This window comes from Bombina bombina, chromosome 3 (genome assembly GCF_027579735.1).
Source record: "Bombina bombina isolate aBomBom1 chromosome 3, aBomBom1.pri, whole genome shotgun sequence".
Taxonomy (NCBI): Eukaryota; Metazoa; Chordata; class Amphibia; order Anura; family Bombinatoridae; genus Bombina; species Bombina bombina.
In genome coordinates, this window is record NC_069501.1 from 362,184,350 (window position 1) to 362,207,501 (window position 23,152).

The 23,152-nt window shown below is 37.7% G+C and overlaps 1 protein-coding gene across 1 annotated transcript in view; it reads right to left on the bottom strand.

Moving 5' to 3' along the window:
* Positions 1–4,032: 4,032 nt before the first annotated feature.
* Positions 4,033–23,152, bottom strand: part of CASK (calcium/calmodulin dependent serine protein kinase) — a gene marked incomplete in the record, with an annotated part of 883,427 nt that continues 864,307 nt past the window's right edge. Inside the window, 1 exon segment of the mRNA XM_053706489.1 lies at positions 4,033–8,987. Coding sequence (XP_053562464.1) covers positions 8,811–8,987 — 177 coding nt within the window.

A 23,152-nucleotide genomic window follows, 5' to 3' on the forward strand; every position in this document is an offset into this window, starting at 1 on the left:
AAACTGGAAGTGCTGGTCCAGGAAGGCAAACCTTAGGAACTGAAAGTGTTCTCTGTGGATTGGGACATGAAGGTAAGCATCCTTCAGATCTATAGTGGTCATGAACTGTCCCTTCTGGACTAAGGGAAGGATAGACCTTATCGTCTCCATCTTGAACGAGGGGACTTTCAGAATCTTATTTAAGCACTTTAAGTCCAGAATCGGGTGGAAAGTTCCCTCCTTCTTTGGGACCACGAAAAGGCTTGAGTAGTATCACAAGCCTCGTTCCTCTATGGGAACTGGGACAATGACTCCTAAGGAGGATGGATCACAAACGCACTCCAGAAAGGCATCCCTCTTCTCTAGCTTTGATGACAGATTTGATAGAAGGAATCAGCCCTTGGGTGGAAGAGACTTGAACCCAATGCTGTAACCCTGAGCAATGACCTCCAGGACCCAAGGATCCTGCACATCCCTGACCCAAGCTTCTGAGAAGAGTGAAAGTCTGCCCGCTACCTGATTCATAGACGGACAGGGGGTGACCCCTTCATGCTGTTTAGTAACAGCGGGTTTCTTGCTCTGCTTAGACTTATTACCAGGACTGAGCCGGCTTCCAAGTCTTAGGTTGCTCGGTCTTAGAGGAGGATTGCTGATGCTGGGATTTATCAGAACGAAAAGAAGAAAATTATTAGACTGTCCCTAAGAGCTGTTCTTTTTATCTTGCGATAGGAAGGCACCCTTGCCCCCTGTAATCGTGGAAATAATGGAGTTCAGGCCCGGACCAAACAAAATCTTACCCTTGAATGGAAGGGAGAAGAGTCTGGACTTGGAAGTCAGGTCTGCAGACCAGGACTTCAGCCACAGAGCCGGCAAGCCTAAACAGAAAACCCAGCCGTTTTAGCATTTAAACGAATAATTTGCATATTCCCATCACAAAAAAAAAAAAGAATTAGCGACTCTTAAAGCCTTAATTCTATCAAGAATAATGTTGAGGGGACCTTCCACATCAATCAATTCTGAGGAGTCACACCAGTAGGTAGCTGCTCACGCAACAGCGGCAACTGCCACCACTGGTTGAAATAAATATCCTGAATGTTGAAACATCTTTCCTAACAGAGCTTCCATCTTTTTATCCATGGGCTCCTTGAAGGACGAACTATCCTCCAGTGGGATAGTAGTGCGTTTTGCAAGCATGGAGACAGCGCCATCTGGCTTAGGGACGAAACCCCACAACTCCAATTAAGAGTCCGGGAGCAGTTTCTTAAAGGCAGATGCAGGGGTGAAGGAAGAACCAATCCTCTCCCATTCGTTCTTAATAATGTTTGTCACCTTTACAGGAACAGGGAAAGCCTGAGGAACAACCCTGTCTTCGTAAACTCTATCCAGTTTAGGAATTAAAGGTTCTTCAGGCAGTTTAGCCTCTGGAACCTCTAAGGTAGCCAGAACTTCCTTCAAGAGAAAGCGCAAGTGCTCCATCTTATATAAAAATCTGGTTCCTCCGCAATCGTAGGCTTAAAGACAGCCGATTCAGGCCCAGAAAGTTCATACTCTGAAGTATCAGAAAGAGCTTCATCATCAGATAACCATCTATCAGCTATATCCAATAAACTAGATAATGACCCCTGGGAAGGATAGCAATATTTGACCTTTCTTGAGGGCTTTTCTGCTTGTTCCCTTAAGGGACATATTTTGGTCCTATCTGTTTTACTGCATAAGAGGCCTTGAAGTTCTATCTTCAGGCTACGAAAGAGTTTAGACAGTTTTCTTCTTTGTTTGTTGTCTATTCTGGGAATCATAAGGGACAGAAGGCCTCGTCCACTTCCTTATCTTTTTTGGTTGTGGATCATTATTCGCTTAGCTTATGAGACAGCTGGACACAAGCCTCCTCAGAAGACTAATGTTCATTCAACTAGAGCAGTGAAGGAAGAACCAATCCTCTCCCATTCGTTCTTAATAATGTTTGTCACCTTTACAGGAACAGGGAAAGCCTGAGGAACAACCCTGTCTTCGTAAACTCTATCCAGTTTAGGAATTAAAGGTTCTTCAGGCAGTTTAGCCTCTGGAACCTCTAAGGTAGCCAGAACTTCCTTCAAGAGAAAGCGCAAGTGCTCCATCTTATATAAAAAATCTGGTTCCTCCGCAATCGTAGGCTTAAAGACAGCTGATTCAGGCCCAGAAAGTTCATACTCTGAAGTATCAGAAAGAGTTTCATCATCAGATAACCATCTATCAGCTATATCCAATAAACTAGATAATGACCCCTGGGAAGGATAGCAATATTTGACCTTTCGCTTGCGCTTAGCAGGGCGAGGTAAAGCCCTAATGGCTGCAGATACTGCTGTCTGTAACTGCGCAGTGAAGTCTGGAGATAAAAGGCCTCCTCCAGATGAAGGATCAGAAAGTGCATGTGTATTAGGAGATGAAAGCAGGGTGCACACCTCACGGGACGGGGACCCCTCAGAGGTGGAAGGCTCAGTGGTATCAAACATGTTTACCTTTTTTGACATAATCACCTTTTCTAGGAATGTGGAACATAATTGAGAGGGCGGGAATACCTCACAATATAAACAGGCATGTCTTAGGTATAGAGGGAGTACCCTCTAAAACGTCAGAGTCCTCCATAGCTATGGGCTTTGTCCTAATATAGCAAAAACAAGCGTTATATAAAATATAAAAATGGAACCTTTATACCCCCAATGGCTGGGGCACTCACCACTTCCTATGACCCAGGCACACAGAGTAAGCCGCTTCTCTCTGATAACCAGTCACAGTCAGAAAGTAGGAAGTGAAACTACGACCACACCTGGTCACATGGAGTGCAACTTAGGACCACCTCTTCTAAGGAGAAGTGTGCCAAGCTTGTAAGCTGCGCAGCTCCAAAGTGAAATTAACCTGTATGTTACAATCTCAGCCTATGAGCCTCAGAAAACATCTCACACAACGCAGTATAATCAAATAAAAATGTATGAGATTAAACCCCACTGTTCAATAACCCCCCCTCAGGAGATAATAACCCTTGATTACATACAGATAAAAGGAGCCACACTGTGACCCTGTCATCTAGTATTACCATATGTGTAAAAATGAAACGATCTTACCGGAATCTATGCTGTGGAACAGAATCACAGCCTCTCAAGTGTGACAGTCTTGTAGCATCGCTCCTGACATGGACTTGAGTGATGAAAGCAGGCAGTAAAACCCGTCAACACTGATTGCTTAGGAGCTGTTAATACGAGTCTGGATGGTTTTGCAGAAAGACTCTTCCTGCATCTTCAGACCCTAACTTTCGTCAATGCTCTCACTGAGAGGTTGACAAGACTTCTTAAAACTCCAGTCCCATTTCAAAGGATAGATACCCTTCATAAGGAACTACTCCGTATCTTCTGACAATTCTCTGCCAACCTCCTGTGACGAAAGGCAAAGAATGACTGGGATATGAGGGAAGTGGGGGAGGGTATTTAAGCCTTTGGCTGGGGATGTCTTTGCCTTCTCCTGGTGGCCAGGTTCTGTATTTCCCACAAGGAATGAAGCTCTCCTCATATTAAGAAGGAAATTTGCTTTGTTCTCTTGTTATCCTTCACTGAATGAACATCAATGCACTACTGACAGCATGCTTAACACGTCTAGTTAGCCAAACACAAGAGACAAATGTGTGCAGCACCAATCAGCAGCTAGCTGGTACTAGTGAGAATATGTGCATATATTTTTTTTCAGAGAGCGAAGTGCATTTGAAAATAGAAGTGAATTTAAACGTGTCTTAACATGACATGCTCTATCTGAATCATGCAAGTTTCATTTTGACTTTCTTATCTATTTAATTATAGCAAACTGGTACATAAAGACTAGTTATCTAACCACTAATAAGTATAAATTATGTTTGCTGTGGCAAGGAAAAGAAAGTAAACGTTTTGGAAACAAATTCATTCTCTAGATTAACGAGAAACATATTTTTATATATTTGAATCGAACATTGTAAAAAAAAAAAAAAAAAAAAAAAAAAAAAAAGATAAATAATTAAACATTGTAAGAAAGAGATAATAAATGACACCGAAACATCATAATGTTTTACTTTATTGAATTGCTATGTTGCTAAGTGGGACTATTCAGTTGCCTCCAATGTAGCCTATGGGCACGTTCTTTGAAGTATGACAATTGATACTTATATGAATATGTTACATTATGTAAGCTAGTATCGCCCATAAAGAAATTAAAGTTTTCTCTGTTGTGTCTGCACTATAAAGACAAAGGTGCAAGCAGGTATAGAACCACATACATGAGGTTTAACATTTTTTATCAACCACACTCAGAACAATATGCTTAGGCTCCAAATGAGTTATGGTACCAAAAAGGGCTGTTGAATATGTTACAATTACATAACCCAATGTAAAGGCTCTACAGTGGGATATTTTATACTTTACTATACAAGTCTCCACTGAATTTCATCTCCCCCCCCCCCAGTATTTAACCAGTTAATATACAAGACATTCCAATGTTTCATTCTGACTGTGCTTTGTGTATTTCCTGAGACCAAGTAACTAATTCTGACTGGGAGGTGCACTATATCTATAGAATATTTTTGACAATCTACATTCACAGTATGCAATCAATATACATCACCACTTTTTCTTTTTAAGACAGCAACGTACAGAAAAAAAGGTGTACAGGGATAACAATTTACAAATATCTAGTACCTGTTTTTCAGTTGTTTACCGATCTTACAAAAATGACAGTGTCAGCTTTGTTTATAACAGCATATAGCTCAGTTGCAAATTTGTCACATATTGCCAATTCATTGCATAACGTATTCATGCAAATATTTGGCGGGATTTATCAATATAATACTTCAAACCATGATGACTAGAATTCATATTTAAAATTAAGTATTTTAAGAGTGTGGCAGAATACAGAGAGTGACTTAATAATGTCCAATGATAATGTTAAATATTTAAACGAAAGTATTAAAAAAAATAAAAAATCCTGAAATTATCTCTGAAGAAGCAGGATTTCTATTTCTATATGGACAAATGTAATGATACGCCCTCACATGCATTAATGTGTGTTCACAAGCAATTATAACAATGCTGAATAAAAATAATCTATATTTAGATCAAATAATTTAAATGTGCTTATATGTTGCTATACAATGGATAAATATCAATGCAGCATATTGTTTAACAAGATTAGGAAGCTAAAAAGTTGACATTGTCCTTTTAAATAAGATTTGTTTAGAAACAGTATGTAAAAATTATGTTTTTCTAGCACCAATAACCTCTCCACTCAACATGTGCTGAGAGGAGGTTGTAATCTTAGACAATGCAATATGAAAAAATATATTCAAGACTTTTATTTTAAGATTGTACACTTAGAGAGGCATTTCATCTTCAGTTCATTGTAAGATCATTTCAATGAGCTACTAAGAGACCACGACTATATAAAGGATGTCTGTTTTTTCTTTAGAGTGCTTAGATTACAAAGTACCATAATTGTCAGAAAAAAGGCTTTTCTTATAGTTCACAACTATAAGAAGTTGTTGAACAAACAGTTTAACAGGCCCTTTTTTTGCCTTTCAAATAATTACATTAAAAAAAACACATTTGCAAAAAAGCTACCATTTGAAGACAACCTTCAGTCATGGTAATTTGTGCACCTCCAAAGCTCATTGAAAATGACAAATATAACAGTTTTTAAAGAACAAGAACTACAATGTGAAATAACTATTGAAGAGGGAAACAGATTTGAAAACTCATTCTGCAGTTGGATTTTGTCATTTTTATTACTCTTGCCAGGCAACTTGTTTTACTAAACATCCTTGAGCAAAATGAAATATGTTGCACTAGGATAATTGTCCTTTTTCAGTATGCATTAAATTGTACAGTGATCTTGCAAAAGTAAAAATGGGCACCAGAAAATTCATTTTAGGCATACCACTGTTTAACAGAAAAGAACCATTCTTCTATAAAGACCTTCTCTTTATTGGTTTTCTAGGTAAGGTAAAATTACAGGCTTGCGCTTGGCTCATATAATATGACACAACATAAAAATATTTGCTCCTTGGCTTAAGTAGATTGATAATTTCATTGAGAGATAATTGTGTTCTCAAGACAGGCTCTGGTAAAACATAAAATAAAAAAATGCTATCATGATTTATTTGTATTCACAAAATACAGTAACCTAGATTCACCAGATTCTGAGAGCACATCATTAATTTGTTTCTTTTGAATGTGATTAAACAAATAGGGAATGTTTTTATTGAGTGTGGCTTTGAACGATTGATAAAAAAAAATGCTACCAATATACTTCTATGGTATAATGGCCTTGATAAAATATGACTTTAAAATTTCAACTTAAAAGAAACATTAAAGTCAATCTTTTACATGTTTATAGCTTAATCAGCTGCTGCATTGCAAAATTAGATTTGTTTGCAGTCTACAGGATACACCCCTTAGATTTTTGAGTACTGGTTATCTTATATTGCTTACTGTGTCTAAGATACTGTATATACGTGAGCTCCAGCAATAATTAAGCAACAACTGTTTAGAATTTTGTAGGGTAAAGATCCTGAATCCTGCAAGATACACTCCAGTCACTTTGAGGGAGCGGTAATATCATAATTTTTAAAATGAAATTAAATGAAATGCAAAAAAAAAAAGATATATATTAAACAAATCACTGCAAATTTAATGTAACATTTTATGTGAAATTCATTTTTTGATTTTAATGTTCCTTCAAACTGTACCGACCAATTTCAGGGAATAAAAAAAGCTTTCTGATTTTAGCCTAAGATGTGATGTATTTCCTCAGACTGCGTGCAATTCTCTTGTCCCATCACACTAGTGAAGTTCATTATTAAATCAAAATACACAAAAAGGCTCTCAGTGTAAACAAAAACAATGTACAAAATGTTCATAGGAAATAAATACAGAAAGCTATAGTTTTATACAAGATCTTTAAAACTGCAGAACGTATTCACATTTATGAAATTATATATAGTGACGATTGAGTGCTAGCCAGAGTTTGTCTAGGGGCCATAGTGATTTCTCAGGATATTTATCATAGACATTTTTAGATTATTTCGTAATTAACTTCAACACCACAGTTAATAACCTTTCTGAATTTTTAGTTCTACCCTTCCTCTTGGAAGGACAGATCAGAGCAAGTAATTTTCTCAAAAAGGATTTGATTTTGTCACTTGGCATTAAATTAATTTAGCTGCAATCATGTCTCAAATTTTTAATTTATTGTGATATCCTGGAATCATTCCTATGTCTTGAAAAGTGAAGTAAGAATTTGGATACAAATTTGCTTGTAACTGGCTATTAATTAGAAAATGGTCTATCATTATCTTAATCTTTATTTTCTTTGAATCAGTTAAGGCTATTACTTAGATGATGGTGGCACTAGGCCTCGTTATACTTGTGCTTTACAAAATGACTATTAAGACAATGGAAATGAGAAGATTGGGGTACAAATCTCCAAAGAACGTCTAAACAACAGTAAATAAAAAAAAAAAAGGAAAACATTTGACATCTAAATATACAATCATCCACTGTGCCATTATAATTAAAATGTATTCCCCAGCCATATTACCAAACTGGTGAATAAATGAATGACCCAAAGACATATAATTGTTAAACACATAAAAGGAAGTATATTTAAAAATAAAATTAAAATAAAATATTGGTCAGATTATAGTCCATTTGTATTTTGCTGAAGATTTACAGGATTGTTTGAGATTATGGAATATTTATTTAAGAGAAGTCCATAAAGTACTCTTAAACTGTGTGCATTTTTAAACAATTATATATGCGTGTTTGTGTGTAAATATACATATATACACACACACATACACACATTCCTTATTTAGAATGTTAATACTCTCGGACAACACATATCTGAAATGGTAAAATCAGTCATTACCCTCCCATTTACAACAAATTAAATTGAGACAAAATTACAAACACATTTCACTACATGATTAATAATAAAAATTGGTTTCTTTTTTTCTTTATAAAGTTGCCCAAAATGCAAGGGATGTGCATAGGTTTACAACTTGGTTACAATATTTGTATTTAATTCCCTCAGGTACAGTTTCCCATGAACGGAATGTATGTTTCTGTAAGTAGGTTACAGTTTTGTTCAACACAGATACACCAATAGTATAAACGCTTGCGACTGCCCACATGCATTAAGACCCAATTTAAAATCTCTATATTGTTTACAGATTTCTTCAAAGAGACAGTATCAAAAATGTATGCAGTAAACATTAACTTTATAAAGTAAGTCTTCTAAAGTGAACAAGGCCGTTAGAACATGTGGAATTCCCTCTATCAACAGACATATGATAAATTGTTTAAATAAATTAGTGTTATAAATCAAATTATTGAACTAAGATGCTAAAAAGAATGTAATGTTGTAACCCTAGTATATTAGTAATTCAATTACCCCATTATTAAAATAGATTATAGAAAGCAGCATATCATTTGTGCAGTTTTAAGAGGCCTTTGAAACAAAAAAGATACAATTTCCAAAAATATAACATTCCAAAAGGACTGAATAATGTATATGTTTTAAAAAAGGTACTTTATAATGCAATATAGGAGGAAAAAGTATAAGAAAAGATACTGTCTCTTTAAATAAACATAAAAATTTGCTCTGTTTTCCTTCCCATCTATAAGGACATGACAATAATTATAAATTTAGGTCACACTACATATAGGTAGTCTTTAGGGGCCAGGAAAAGTTGACAATGTCAACAATAGAGGTTTGTTTCTCCAAGTACTGCACAAGGTGTTTTAACGTAGTAAAACATTGACAGTTATCTTGAAAATGGTCTAATAGACCCAGGACACTGGAACCCATTGCGGTGCTGTGCATACAAGCTCAATGGCTTCCTCCAGATGCCTAATCGTTTCATCAATCTCGTTGTTTATAATAGTTAGATCAAAGTAGTGTGCATATGTTCTTTGAAGAATTTCCGATTCCTTCTGCAAGCGTTGAAGGGACTCATCCTGCAAGAGGATTTAAAAGAGACAAAACAAGGGTATTTATTTACATTTGTGGAAACGCTGATTTAGAGTGACATATAAAGGCACGGCAACAATGGAGTACTAAGTGCTTTGTTTGTAATGAAAGCAGGATATTCACATTGACAGAGGTATATTTAGGAGACACTGATGGCAGGGTAATTCTACATTTGAAGGGACATTGAAAAGGAAAAAAAAAATGTTATTTAGAAGCCTAAATCTCACCTTACAATATTAAAGGGACATGAAACACAAAAAAATTATATAAAAATTGACAGTCTACTCCAAAATGTGTATTGTTTAAAAAGATAGCTAATCCCTTTATTACCCATTCCCCAGTTTTGCATAACCAACACAGTTATATTAATATACTTTTTACCTTTGTAATTACCTTGTATCTAAGCCTCTGCAGACTGCCCCCTTATTTTAGTTCTTTTGACAGACTTGCATTGTAGCCAATCAGTGCTGACTCAAATAACTCCACGGGATTGAGCACACTGTTGTCTATATGGCACATATGAATTGACGCCCTCTAGCTGTGAAAAACTGTCAAAATGCATTGAGATAAGAGGCGGTCTTAAAGGGCTTAGAAATTAGCATTTTAGCCTACCTCTGTTTAGATTTCAACAAAGTACCAAGAGAACAATTTTAAACAACTTTCCAATGTACGTCTATTATCTAATTTGCTTTGTACGCTTAGTATCTTTTGTTGAAAAGACAACCTAGATTGATGGCTGCATATATATACCAATTTTCATTGGTTCACCCAGTGTGTTCAGCTAGCTTCCTGTAGTGTAATGCTGCTCCTTCAAAAAAAGATTAGCAAAGGAATTAAGCAAATTTGCTAATTGATGTAAATGGAAAAGTTGTTTAAAATTGCATGCTCTATCTGAATCATGAAAGAAAATGTTTTGTTTTCATATCCCTTTAATGGTAAAACGACAGTCATGGCCACCTGACCACTCTTTTTGCTAACAGTCTCAACTGTGTCTGGAATGTTGGGAGTAGGAGGGAGGGTGGTGCTACTGCAGGGTACAACATCATATTAACACACACAAATCTCATTTTTACCAACATGCATAATATTACTGTTGTTGATTAAATAATGAAAATATAGTTAAATAATAATAATATTTAGTCTAAAAAAAAGAGTTAATGTATTAATAACTTTAACATCTCAAATATAGCTATTTTTAAAACCGAGATAGACCTTAAGCTTGATTTCTTTGTCCTTACATTAATAGAATAATTCAAGTGGCATTTTAGTCAGTTTCATTTAAGAGAGGGCATTTGAATCAGTTTATTTTTTTGAAAGATGCATGTAAATAAACCATTGTTTTCTAATAAGTTTTGTAACAGGTGGTCAAGTGCAACTCTCCAACATAACTGATCAGTATTAGACCATACACAATAAATACTGCTGTATCAATATTTTTTCAGAACAAACATTTTTAATACTTAAATGCTGATTTTTCATATGAATGACGTGAAAACATTTAAGTACAATACCCCATTAAGGTAGGAAAACACAATTAAAGGGACATTATTATTATTTATTCTGCATGCTTTTCCAACACGCAGCAAAATTATTAGTTGATTTAGTTGATATGTGCAGGAGCTCGTTCATGTGTCCCCCTAATTGGTCACAACAAAGGAAGCAAGATACACAACATTAAAGAGACTTTTTAAGAGGGGTGTATACAAGGACTGTAAAAAATGCAAATTAAAAATAAAAAACATAATTTATGTAAGAACTTACCTGATAAATTCATTTCTTTCATATTAGCAAGAGTCCATGAGCTAGTGACGTATGGGATATACATTCCTACCAGGAGGGGCAAAGTTTCCCAAACCTCAAAATGCCTATAAATACACCCCTCACCACACCCACAATTCAGTTTAACGAATAGCCAAGAAGTGGGGTGATAAAAAAGTGCGAAAGCATATAAAATAAGGAATTGGAATAATTGTGCTTTATACAAAATCATAACCACCACAAAAAAAGGGCGGGCCTCATGGACTCTTGCTAATATGAAAGAAATGAATTTATCAGGTAAGTTCTTACATAAATTATGTTTTCTGTAATGTAATTAGCAAGAGTCCATGAGCTAGTGACGTATGGGATAATGATTACCCAAGATGTGGATCTTTCCACACAAGAGTCACTAGAGAGGGAGGGATAAAATAAAGAAAGCCAATTCCTGCTGAAAATAATCCACACCCAAAATAAAGTTTAATGAAAAACATAAGCAGAAGATTCAAACTGAAACCGCTGCCTGAAGTACTTTTCTACCAAAAACTGCTTCAGAAGAAGAAAATACATCAAAATGGTAGAATTTAGTAAAAGTATGCAAAGAGGACCAAGTTGCTGCTTTGCAAATCTGATCAACCGAAGCTTCATTCCTAAACGCCCAGGAAGTAGAAACTGACCTAGTAGAATGAGCTGTAATCCTCTGAGGCAGAGTTTTACCCGACTCAACATAGGCAAGATGAATTAAAGATTTCAACCAAGATGCCAAAGAAATTGCAGAAGCTTTCTGGCCTTTTCTAGCACCGGAAAAAATAACAAATAGACTAGAAGTCTTTCGGAAAGACTTAGTAGCTTCAACATAATATTTCAAAGCTCTAACAACATCCAAAGAATGCAACGATTTCTCCTTAGAATTCTTAGGATTAGGACATAATGAAGGAACCACAATTTCTCTACTAATGTTGTTGGAATTCACAACTTTAGGTAAAAATTCAAAAGAAGTTCGCAACACCGCCTTATCCTGATGAAAAATCAGAAAAGGAGACTCACAAGAAAGAGCAGATAATTCAGAAACTCTTCTGGCAGAAGAGATGGCCAAAAGGAACAAAACTTTCCAAGAAAGTAATTTAATGTCCAATGAATGCATAGGTTCAAACGGAGGAGCTTGAAGAGCTCCCAGAACCAAATTCAAACTCCAAGGAGGAGAAATTGACTTAATGACAGGTTTTATACGAAGCAAAGCTTGTACAAAACAATGAATATCAGGAAGAATAGCAATCTTTCTGTGAAAAAGAACAGAAAGAGCAGAGATTTGACCTTTCAAGGAACTTGCGGACAAACCCTTATCTAAACCATCCTGAAGAAACTGTAAAATTCTCGGTATTCTAAAAGAATGCCAAGAAAAATTATGAGAAAGACACCAAGAAATATAAGTCTTCCAGACTCTATAATATATCTCTCTAGATACAGATTTACGAGCCTGTAACATAGTATTAATCACAGAGTCAGAGAAACCTCTTTGACCAAGAATCAAGCGTTCAATCTCCATACCTTTAAATTTAAGGATTTCAGATCCTGATGGAAAAAAGGACCTTGAGACAGAAGGTCTGGTCTTAACGGAAGAGTCCACGGTTGGCAAGAGGCCATCCGGACAAGATCCGCATACCAAAACCTGTGAGGCCATGCCGGAGCTACCAGCAGAACAAACTAGCATTCCTTCAGAATCTTGGAGATTACTCTTGGAAGAAGAACTAGAGGCGGAAAGATATAAGCAGGATGATACTTCCAAGGAAGTGATAATGCATCCACTGCCTCCGCCTGAGGATCCCGGGATCTGGACAGATACCTGGGAAGTTTCTTGTTTAGATGAGACGCCATCAGATCTATTTCTGGAAGTTCCCACATTTGAACAATCTGAAGAAATACCTCTGGGTGAAGAGACCATTCGCCCGGATGCAACGTTTGGCGACTGAGATAATCCGCTTCCCAATTGTCTATACCTGGGATATGAACCGCAGAGATTAGACAGGAGCTGGATTCCGCCCAAACCAAAATTCGAGATACTTCTTTCATAGCCAGAGGACTGTGAGTCCCTCCTTGATGATTGATGTATGCCACAGTTGTGACATTGTCTGTGTGAAAACAAATGAACGATTCTCTCTTCAGAAGAGGCCAAAACTGAAGAGCTCTGAAAATTGCACGGAGTTCCAAAATATTGATCGGTAATCTCACCTCCTGAGATTCCCAAACTCCTTGTGCCGTCAGAGATCCCCACACAGCTCCCCAACCTGTGAGACTTGCATCTGTTGAAATTACAGTCCAGGTCGGAAGCACAAAAGAAGCCCCCTGAATTAAACGATGGTGATCGGTCCACCACGTTAGAGAGTGTCGAACAATCGGTTTTAAAGATATTAATTGAGATATCTTTGTGTAATCCTTGCACCATTGATTCAGCATACAGAGCTGAAGAGGTTGCATGTGAAAACGAGCAAAGGGGATCGCGTCCGATGCAGCAGTCATAAGACCTAGAATTTCCATGCATAAGGCTACCGAAGGGAATGATTGTGACTGAAGGTTTCGACAAGCTGAAATCAATTTTAGACGTCTCTTGTCTGTTAAAGACAGAGTCATGGACACTGAATCTATCTGGAAACCCAGAAAAGTTACCCTTGTCTGAGGAATCAATGAACTTTTTGGTAAATTGATCCTCCAACCATGATCTTGAAGAAACAACACAAGTCGATTCGTATGAGATTCTGCTAAATGTAAAGACTGAGCAAGTACCAAGATATCGTCCAAATAAGGAAATACCACAATACCCTGTTCTCTGATTACAGACAGAAGGGCACCGAGAACTTTTGTAAAAATTCTTGGAGCTGTAGCTAGGCCAAATGGCAGAGCCACAAACTGGTAATGCTTGTCCAGAAAAGAGAATCTCAGGAACTGATAATGATCTGGATGAATCGGAATATGCAGATAAGCATCCTGTAAATCTATTGTGGACATATAATGCCCTTGCTGAACAAAAGGCAAGATAGTCCTTACAGTTACCATCTTGAACGTTGGTATCCTTACATAACGATTCAATATTTTTAGATCCAGAACTGGTCTGAAGGAATTCTCCTTCTTTGGTACAATGAAGAGATTTGAATAAAACCCCATCCCCTGTTCCGACCTGCCCCCTACCAGCTGAGCTGGAATGAGGGCCGCACCTTCATGTGGACTTAGAAGCAGGCTTTGCCTTTCTAGCAGGCTTGGATTTATTCCAGACCGGAGATGGTTTCCAAACTGAAACTGCTCCTGAGGATGAAGGATTAGGCTTTTGTTCTTTGTTGAAACGAAAGGAACGAAAACGATTATTAGCCCTGTTTTTACCCTTAGATTTTTTATCCAGTGGTAAAAAAGTTCCTTTCCCACCAGTAACAGTTGAGATAATAGAATCCAACTGAGAACCAAATAATTTGTTACCCTGGAAAGAAATGGAAAGTAGAGTTGATTTAGAAGCCATATCAGCATTCCAAGTCTTAAGCCATAAAGCTCTTCTAGCTAAAATAGCTAGAGACATAAACCTGACATCAACTCTGATAATATCAAAAATGGCATCACAGATAAAATTATTAGCATGCTGAAGAAGAATAATAATATCATGAGAATCATGATCTGTTACTTGTTGCGCTAAAGTTTCCAACCAAAAAGTTGAAGCTGCAGCAACATCAGCCAATGATATAGCAGGTCTAAGAAGATTACCTGAACACAGATAAGCTTTTCTTAGAAAGGATTCAATTTTCCTATCTAAAGGATCCTTAAACGAAGTACCATCTGACGTAGGAATAGTAGTACGTTTAGCAAGGGTAGAAATAGCCCCATCAACTTTAGGGATTTTGTCCCAAAATTCTAATCTGTCAGACGGCACAGGATATAATTGCTTAAAACGTTTAGAAGGAGTAAATGAATTACCCAATTTATCCCATTCTTTGGAAATTACTGCAGAAATAGCATTAGGAACAGGAAAAACTTCTGGAATAACCACAGGAGATTTAAATACCTTATCTAAACGTTTAGAATTAGTATCAAGAGGACCAGAATCCTCTATTTCTAAAGCAATTAGTACTTCTTTAAGTAAAGAACGAATAAATTCCATTTTAAATAAATATGAAGATTTATCAGCATCAATCTCTGAGACAGAATCCTCTGAACCAGAAGAGTCATCAGAATCAGAATGATGATGTTCATTTAAAAATTCATCTGTAGGGAGAGAAGTTTTAAAAGATTTTTTACGTTTACTAGAAGGAGAAATAACAGACATAGCCTTCTTTATGGATTCAGAAACAAAATCTCTTATGTTATCAGGAACATTCTGCACCTTAGATGTTGAAGGAACTGTAACAGGCAATGGTACTTTACTAAAGGAAATATTATCTGCATTAACAAGTTTGTCATGACAATTAATACAAACAACAGCCGGAGGAATAGCTACCAAAAGTTTACAGCAGATACACTTAGCTTTGGTAGATCCAGCACTAGACAGCGATTTTCCTGTAGTATCTTCTGACTCAGATGCAACGTGAGACATCTTGCAATATGTAAGAGAAAAAACAACATATAAAGCAGAATTGATCAAATTCCTTAAATGACAGTTTCAGGAATGGGAAAAAATGCCATAGAACAAGCTTCTAGCAACCAGAAGCAATGAAAAAAAAAATGAGACTGAAATAATGTGGAGACAAAAGCGACGCCCATATTTTTTAGCGCCAAATCAGACGCCCACATTATTTGGCGCCTAAATGCTTTTGGCGCCAAAAATGACGCCACATCCGGAACGCCGACATTTTTGGCGCAAAATAACGTCAAAAAATGACGCAACTTCCGGCGACACGTATGACGCCGGAAACGGAAAAGAATTTTTTTGCGCCAAAAAAGTCAGCGCCAAGAATGACGCAATAAAATGAAGCATTTTCAGCCCCCGCGAGCCTAACAGCCCACAGGGAAAAAAAGAGTCACATTTTTGAAGGTAAGAAAAAAATGATTAATTCAAGTGCATTATCCCAAATATGAAACTGACTGTCTGAAAAATAAGGAATGTTGAACATTCTGAGTCAAGGCAAATAAATGTTTGAATACATATATTTAGAACTTTATAAACAAAGTGCCCAACCATAGCTTAGAGTGTCACAGAAAATAAGATTTACTTACCCCAGGACACTCATCTACATGTTTGTAGAAAGCCAAACCAGTACTGAAACGAGAATCAGCAGAGGTAATGGTATATATAAGAGTATATCGTCGATCTGAAAAGGGAGGTAAGAGATGAATCTCTACGACCGATAACAGAGAACCTATGAAATAGACCCCGTAGAAGGAGATCACTGCATTCAAATAGGCAATACTCTCCTCACATCCCTCTGACATTCACTGCACGCTGAGAGGAAAACCGGGCTCCAACTTGCTGCGGAGCGCATATCAACGTAGAATCTAGCACAAACTTACTTCACCACCTCCATCGGAGGCAAAGTTTGTAAAAACTGAATTGTGGGTGTGGTGAGGGGTGTATTTATAGGCATTTTGAGGTTTGGGAAACTTTGCCCCTCCTGGTAGGAATGTATATCCCATACGTCACTAGCTCATGGACTCTTGCTAATTACATGAAAGAAAAAGTTTTAAAGACTTTTAAAATATCTTTTGTACAAGGACTGTATGCAATGCAATGTATAAATTATTACGCATAAATAAAAACATATTTAAATGTCCCTTTAAAGCTGTAGTAGTTTAACAAAGAGGAGAATTGAGAGCTAAGTTATTACAAAATTACACTAATATATCATAGTTTTATTAAATTTCGACAGTTATGTTATCTACCCAGACAAACAGGCTTTTTTTTATAGCTGCAGTCAATAAGCTATCTGTAATACCCACAACACTTTGCTTTCCAACCTTACATTAATGTATGATATGCAGATACAAGGTTAACTCCAAAAAACATCCTAGACATATAACTAGCTATAAAACAAAATCTAAACTTTGTATTGTTGGACGCAAAGCCAAATTATATATTCAGGGATCCACATAATTACACAAACCTCTAAACAGCAAAATATATCTAAAACACAAAGCTTATAATGTAAGAAGTACTTATCAAGTGTCTTGGATAAGGCGCTCCCTTACTCACTAAACGTGAATACGATGCAATAGCTGAAATGCATCACACTATTGAGTAAGACATGATTATTATGTAGTAACGTTTATATTCTATGCTTACTCTTTATTTTTACAATGATACTAAATAATAAAAGGTTTGTGTTTTAATAATTGTGGTCATAGCCTTTTTCTTATCTTGCTTACCCTGACAGGATTGGAAAATGACACTTGGAACATGGCTGACTAGAGGGATAACAATAGCTCTCACTAACGAAAGCGACTAACAGAATGCCAGCTTACTAAGCAAAGACAGTAGAATTAATAAGTAAGCCACGTTTACCGTTTTGCATCTCGATTGTGGCATAGAAGTTGTTTTTGTTTTTCATGAAAAATGCCTAATTTGGTTAGTTGTCTATTACTTTTTTTTGGAGGGGGAAATGAGCTCATACGAAATAACTTGATACACATTACGTTTTCTTAGATACTTGGGTACATAAAAAGTGACACTGGTAGCTCAGGTTCTCTATGCATCCAAACATGTGGTTGGTCTGTTGATTCCCTACATGTAATTATAATATAAATCAGCACAAATATCTCAATACATGAGTTGGCATGTAACAATACCACCTGCTGGGTTTATATTGAAAATTACTGACTATTATTATGACTCTTATTATGCATTATCATCAGACATCCCCTCTCAACTTGACAAACATTATAACCATCAGAGCAAATATAAGTTCCAAGTAACCATGCCAACCCCAGTCCCTAAAGTTTTAGAAACGGTTAAAGGGACAGTCTACACCAGAATTTTTATTGTTTTAAAAGATAGATAATCCCTTTATTACCCATTCCCCAGTTTTGCATAACCAACACAGTTATAATAATATACTTTTAACCTCTGTGATTATCTTGTATCTAAGCCTCTGCAAACTGCCCCTTTTTTCAGTTCTTTTGACAGACTTGCAGTCTAGCCAATCAGTGCCTGCTCCCAGATAACTTCACGTGCACGAGCACAGTGTTATCTATATGAAATACGTGAACTAACACCCTCTAGTGGTGAAAAACGTAAAATGCAATCTGAAAAGAGGTGGGCTTCAAGGTCTAAGAAATTAGCATATGAACCTCCTAGGTTAAGCTTTCAACTAAGAATGAAAAAGAACAAAGCAAAATTGGTGATAAAAGTAAATTGGAAAATTGTTTAAAATTACATGCTCTATCTGAATCATGAAAGTTTATTTTGGCCTAGACTGTCCCTTTAAATGGACAGTAAACACTTTGTAATTACAAGACATTTCTCTTGTGCTGCTATAGAATAATATATAAGCCAAGTATAAATGTTTTATAACAAATAAGGATCCTTATACAGCAATTCTTTTTGAATGACCAAACTGCACCCACTTTTTGTCTTATTTGGAGAAACTAATCTGGGCTTGAGCCAGCAGGCAACAAGACTAGCCATGGTCATAATGTTAGTGTAAATTACTTTTGTGGAGTTATTGACAGTTAAAGCCAATTAAGGAAAGACATGTAGCAGAGTTAGACTTGAGAAGTCAAAAGGGTGCATTTCAAGCTATCTGAGAATTAAAAAAAATCCTCAATTTTGATGAATTACATGAAAAAGGGTAAAAATAAAAACAAATGAAAGTATATTGCAAAGTTGTCTCATTATGCATTAACTTTTGATATCAAATCTCAAGTTGTTTACTGCCTAATTAATTATATTTGGGGAGACAGACAAATGGTGTTGGGACAATAATCTTTACAGATTATCGAATTTACTGAAGGATAAAACAGCCCTTTACTTTGAAGAATTTAGAGACAGTAAAATATTTTTTTTTTTGATGTGCACACTTTCTCTGGCACCATCTCCTACTAGACATGTTACACATGCTCACAGTATAAACATATAAGTCTGTGATTGGCTGATAGTTGTCACATGATGCAAGGGACAGGGAAATTGTAAACTCTGCATATGTTGGGGAAGTACAAGGATATCACCCTCCAAAGCCTGGAATGTGCATCAGATAAGGCTGTAAAAGACCAGTAACAGAATGGCAAGGAAGAATGAGGAGCCAGTGAAGATTGGTGCCAGAGACTGTCCCAGGCAAAACTTGAAAATAGAATTATGCACTAAATGGTAAGTACTAACAGAGGAATATGGGTATTAGTTTATATATCGATTAATGGATGCCGTTTCTTAATAAGGAAGATTTGAACTCTGAGTAATTTTAATTTAGTGCATAAGCATACATTGGCTGTACTGCACTATTGAGAGTTGAATCGATTAAGAAGCGCCATTGACCCAATTATGTGAAAGCTTATGCCACTATTTGAAAACCATATATCGCAAAACAACCAAGGCGAGATTGGGGCTGGTAGGGACTTCCATTGAGGGAAGTAAATTAAAAACATAATTTATGCTTACCAGATAAATTCCTTTCCTTCCTGGCAGGGAGAGTCCACGGCTTCATTCCTTACTGTTGGGAAATACAACACCTGGCCACCAGGAGGAGGCAGACACACCCCAACCAAAGGCTTAAATATCCCTCCAACTTCCCCTATCCCCCAGTCATTCTGCCGAAGGGAACAAGGAAATGTAGGAGAAACATCAGGGTATAAAAAGGTGCCAGAAGAAATAATATAAAAAGGGAGCCGCCCATAAAAAATAAATTACGGGTGGGGTCATGGACTCTCCCTGCCAGGAAGGAAATGAATTTATCTGGTAAGCATAAATTATGTTTTCCTTCCATAAGGCAGGGAGAGTCCACGACTTAATCCCTTACTGTTGGGAAAACTATACCCAAGCTCCAGAGGACACAATGAATAACAGGAGGGAACAAAAAAAAGAGGCGGACCCTATTCTGAGGGCACCACAGCCTGCAAAACTTTTCTCCCGATAGCTGCTTCAGCCGAAGCAAACACATCAAACTTGTAAAATTTAGAAAAAGTGTGTGAGGAGGACCAGGTAGCCGCCTTACAAATCTGATCCATAGAGGCTTTGTTCTTAAAAGCCAAGGAGGAAGCCACTGCTGTCTCATAAGCTAAGCGGATGACACTCCTCAACTAGAAAGATAGGGAAGTCATAGTAGCCTCTTGCCCCTTAAGCTTCCCCGTATAGATGACAAAGAGGAAGATTGTCAGAAATCCTTAGTAGCCTGAAGATAGAACTTCAAGGCAAAAACCACATCTAGATTGTGAAGCAAGTGTTTCTTCGCTGAAGGAGGATTAGGACACAAGAAAGGAACAACAATTTCTTGATTAATGTTACAGTCCAACACCACCTTAGGGAGGAACCCTAATATAGTACGTAAAACTGCCTTATCAGCAATAGCCAGCAAAAAAAGAACCTTCCAAGATAACAATTTAATGTCAACAGTATGCATAGGCTCAAACGGAGCCTGATGCAAAACACTAAGAACAAGATGGAGGCTCCAAGGAGGAGCCCCAGATCTACTACTTGGAGTAAGAGAACTCTTTTCCAAGTTTATCTTCCATCCATGTGATCAAAGAAGATTGAAAAGGAACTCAATGTTCTGCCGTTAGACAAAAAGATGGTGCCTGCACCAAGATATCGTCCAGGTAAGGAGCTACTGCAATACCCTGTGTTCTGGCAACGGCTAGAAGAGCCCACAGAACCTTTGTAAATATCCTTGGAGCAGTAGCTAGGCCGAACGGAAGAGTTATGAACTGGAAGCGCTGGTCCAGAAAGGCATCCTTCAGGGATATGGTGGTCATAAACTGTCCTTCCTGAACCAGAGGAACAATTGACCGTATTGTCTTGAAAAAGGGAACACTCAAATTTGGCACTTTAGGTCCAGAATTGGACGAAAAGTTCCCTCCTCCTTTGGAACAACGAAAAAAGGTTTGAATAAAACCCCAAAACTCTTTCTGCTGTAGGTACCGGGACAATTATTCTTAGAGAGGAGAGATCCCGTATGCAACCTAAGGCGGCACTCTTTTCTTGTCTTGTAGACAGACTGGAGAGTAGGAATCTGAATCTGGGCGGATGAAACTTGAATCCTATCCTGTATCCTTGAGATAAAACCTCCAGGACCCAGGGATGCTGTACATCCTGGAACCAAGCATCTGAAAAAAGAGAGTCTGTCCCCTACTCTAACCGATCCCGTATCGGGGGCCACCCCTTCATGCCGATTTGTTCTCGGTGGGCTTCCTAGTCTGTTTGGACTTATTCCAGGACAGAGCTGGCTTCCAAGTTGGGCTGCTCGGACTTGGATGAGGATTGCTGTCGTTGCGATTTGTCAGAACGAAAATTAGACAATTGCTGTCCCTTAGGCCTATATTTCTTATCCTGCGGTAGGAAGGCACCTTTCCCTCCGGTAACTGTAGAAATAATAAAGTCCAGCCCTGGACCGAATAAAATCTTCCCTATGAAAGGAAGAGAAAGGAGTCCGGATATAGAAGTCATATCCGCAGACCAAGACTTCAACCAGAGAGCCTGGCAGGCTAGGACCACAAAGCCAGAAGCCTTTGCATTTAGGCGAATAATCTGCATATTCACGTCACAGATGAAGGAGTTAGTAATTCTAAGAGCCTTAATTCTCTCCTGAAAATCCTTGAGGGGAGTCTCCACCTCAATGAGTTCCGACAGAGTTTCGCACCAGTAGGTAGCTGATCCAGCAACCACAGCTACAGCTGCCGCCGGTTAAACCTGTTTGTTCCAAGCCAAAAGCACACAGTCTATGAGCCCAAAAAAACTCTTAGATTAAAGCAGTTGTAAATAACCCCTAGCTGTTCAAATCTCCCTGAAGGAGATATTAACCCTTGATCCTATCGAGGTATAAAGGAGCCACACTGTGACCCGGAATAGAAAAAGTGTATATATAGAACGGTCTTACCCTCAAGGATTGCTCAGGAGCTGTTAAGCGACAGTCTGGATGGGTTTGCATAAAAACTTTCCCTGCATCTCCAGACTCTAACTTTCATTAATACTCTAACTTAGAGATTGACATGATTACTTAAACTCCAGTCCTTTCTTGAAGGGAACATACCCATTACAGGACTATCCAAATCTTCTGACACTTCTCTGCCACCTCCTATAGTGATGAAAGGTAAAGAATGACTGGGGAATAGGGGAAGTGGGAGGGATATTTAAGCCTTTGGCTGGGGTGTCTTTGCCTCCTCCTGGTGGCCAGGTGTTCTATTTGCCAACAGTAAGGAATGAAGTCGTGGACTCTCCCTGCCTTATGGAAGTAAATTTCCATTTATTTTAATTGGTATAGCTATATACACAATACATTTGATTTAAAAACCTAATAAATGGGTTAGCTACAGATTAAGGTTTGGCAGGTAAAGTCACACAGAGTAGGCCGCCTCAAGTTCCCTCCATCTCTTGGATATACAGCTGATAAGCTTTTAAGCCTTAATGCGCTTACAAACTTGAGTTGAAAAGCAGATGGTGACAGTGTGTGACACACAAATAAGCATGCATTCAGGAAAAATTTCCTTTCAGAAGAACCATTCATCAAAAGAATGTAATATGGTTAGAAAAGATAAAAAAGGGCTAACAATAGTAGAGGCATTTTCCTTCAGAAACTGTTCCAGAAAAAAGGGAAGACGTAATTGAGAGAAGTTGGGACTCTTATAAAGGAAAAAACAGAATTTATGTTTACCTGATAAATTACTTTCTCCAACGGTGTGTCCGGTCCACGGCGTCATCCTTACTTGTGGGATATTCTCTTCCCCAACAGGAAATGGCAAAGAGCCCAGCAAAGCTGGTCACATGATCCCTCCTAGGCTCCGCCTACCCCAGTCATTCGACCGACGTTAAGGAGGAATATTTGCATAGGAGAAACCATATGTTACCGTGGTGACTGTAGTTAAAGAAAATAAATTATCAGACCTGATTAAAAAAACCAGGGCGGGCCGTGGACCGGACACACCGTTGGAGAAAGTAATTTATCAGGTAAACATAAATTCTGTTTTCTCCAACATAGGTGTGTCCGGTCCACGGCGTCATCCTTACTTGTGGGAACCAATACCAAAGCTTTAGGACACGGATGAAGGGAGGGAGCAAATCAGGTCACCTAAATGGAAGGCACCACGGCTTGCAAAACCTTTCTCCCAAAAATAGCCTCAGAAGAAGCAAAAGTATCAAATTTGTAAAATTTAGAAAAAGTGTGCAGTGAAGACCAAGTCGCTGCCTTACATATCTGATCAACAGAAGCCTCGTTCTTGAAGGCCCATGTGGAAGCCACAGCCCTAGTGGAGTGAGCTGTGATTCTTTCAGGAGGCTGCCGTCCGG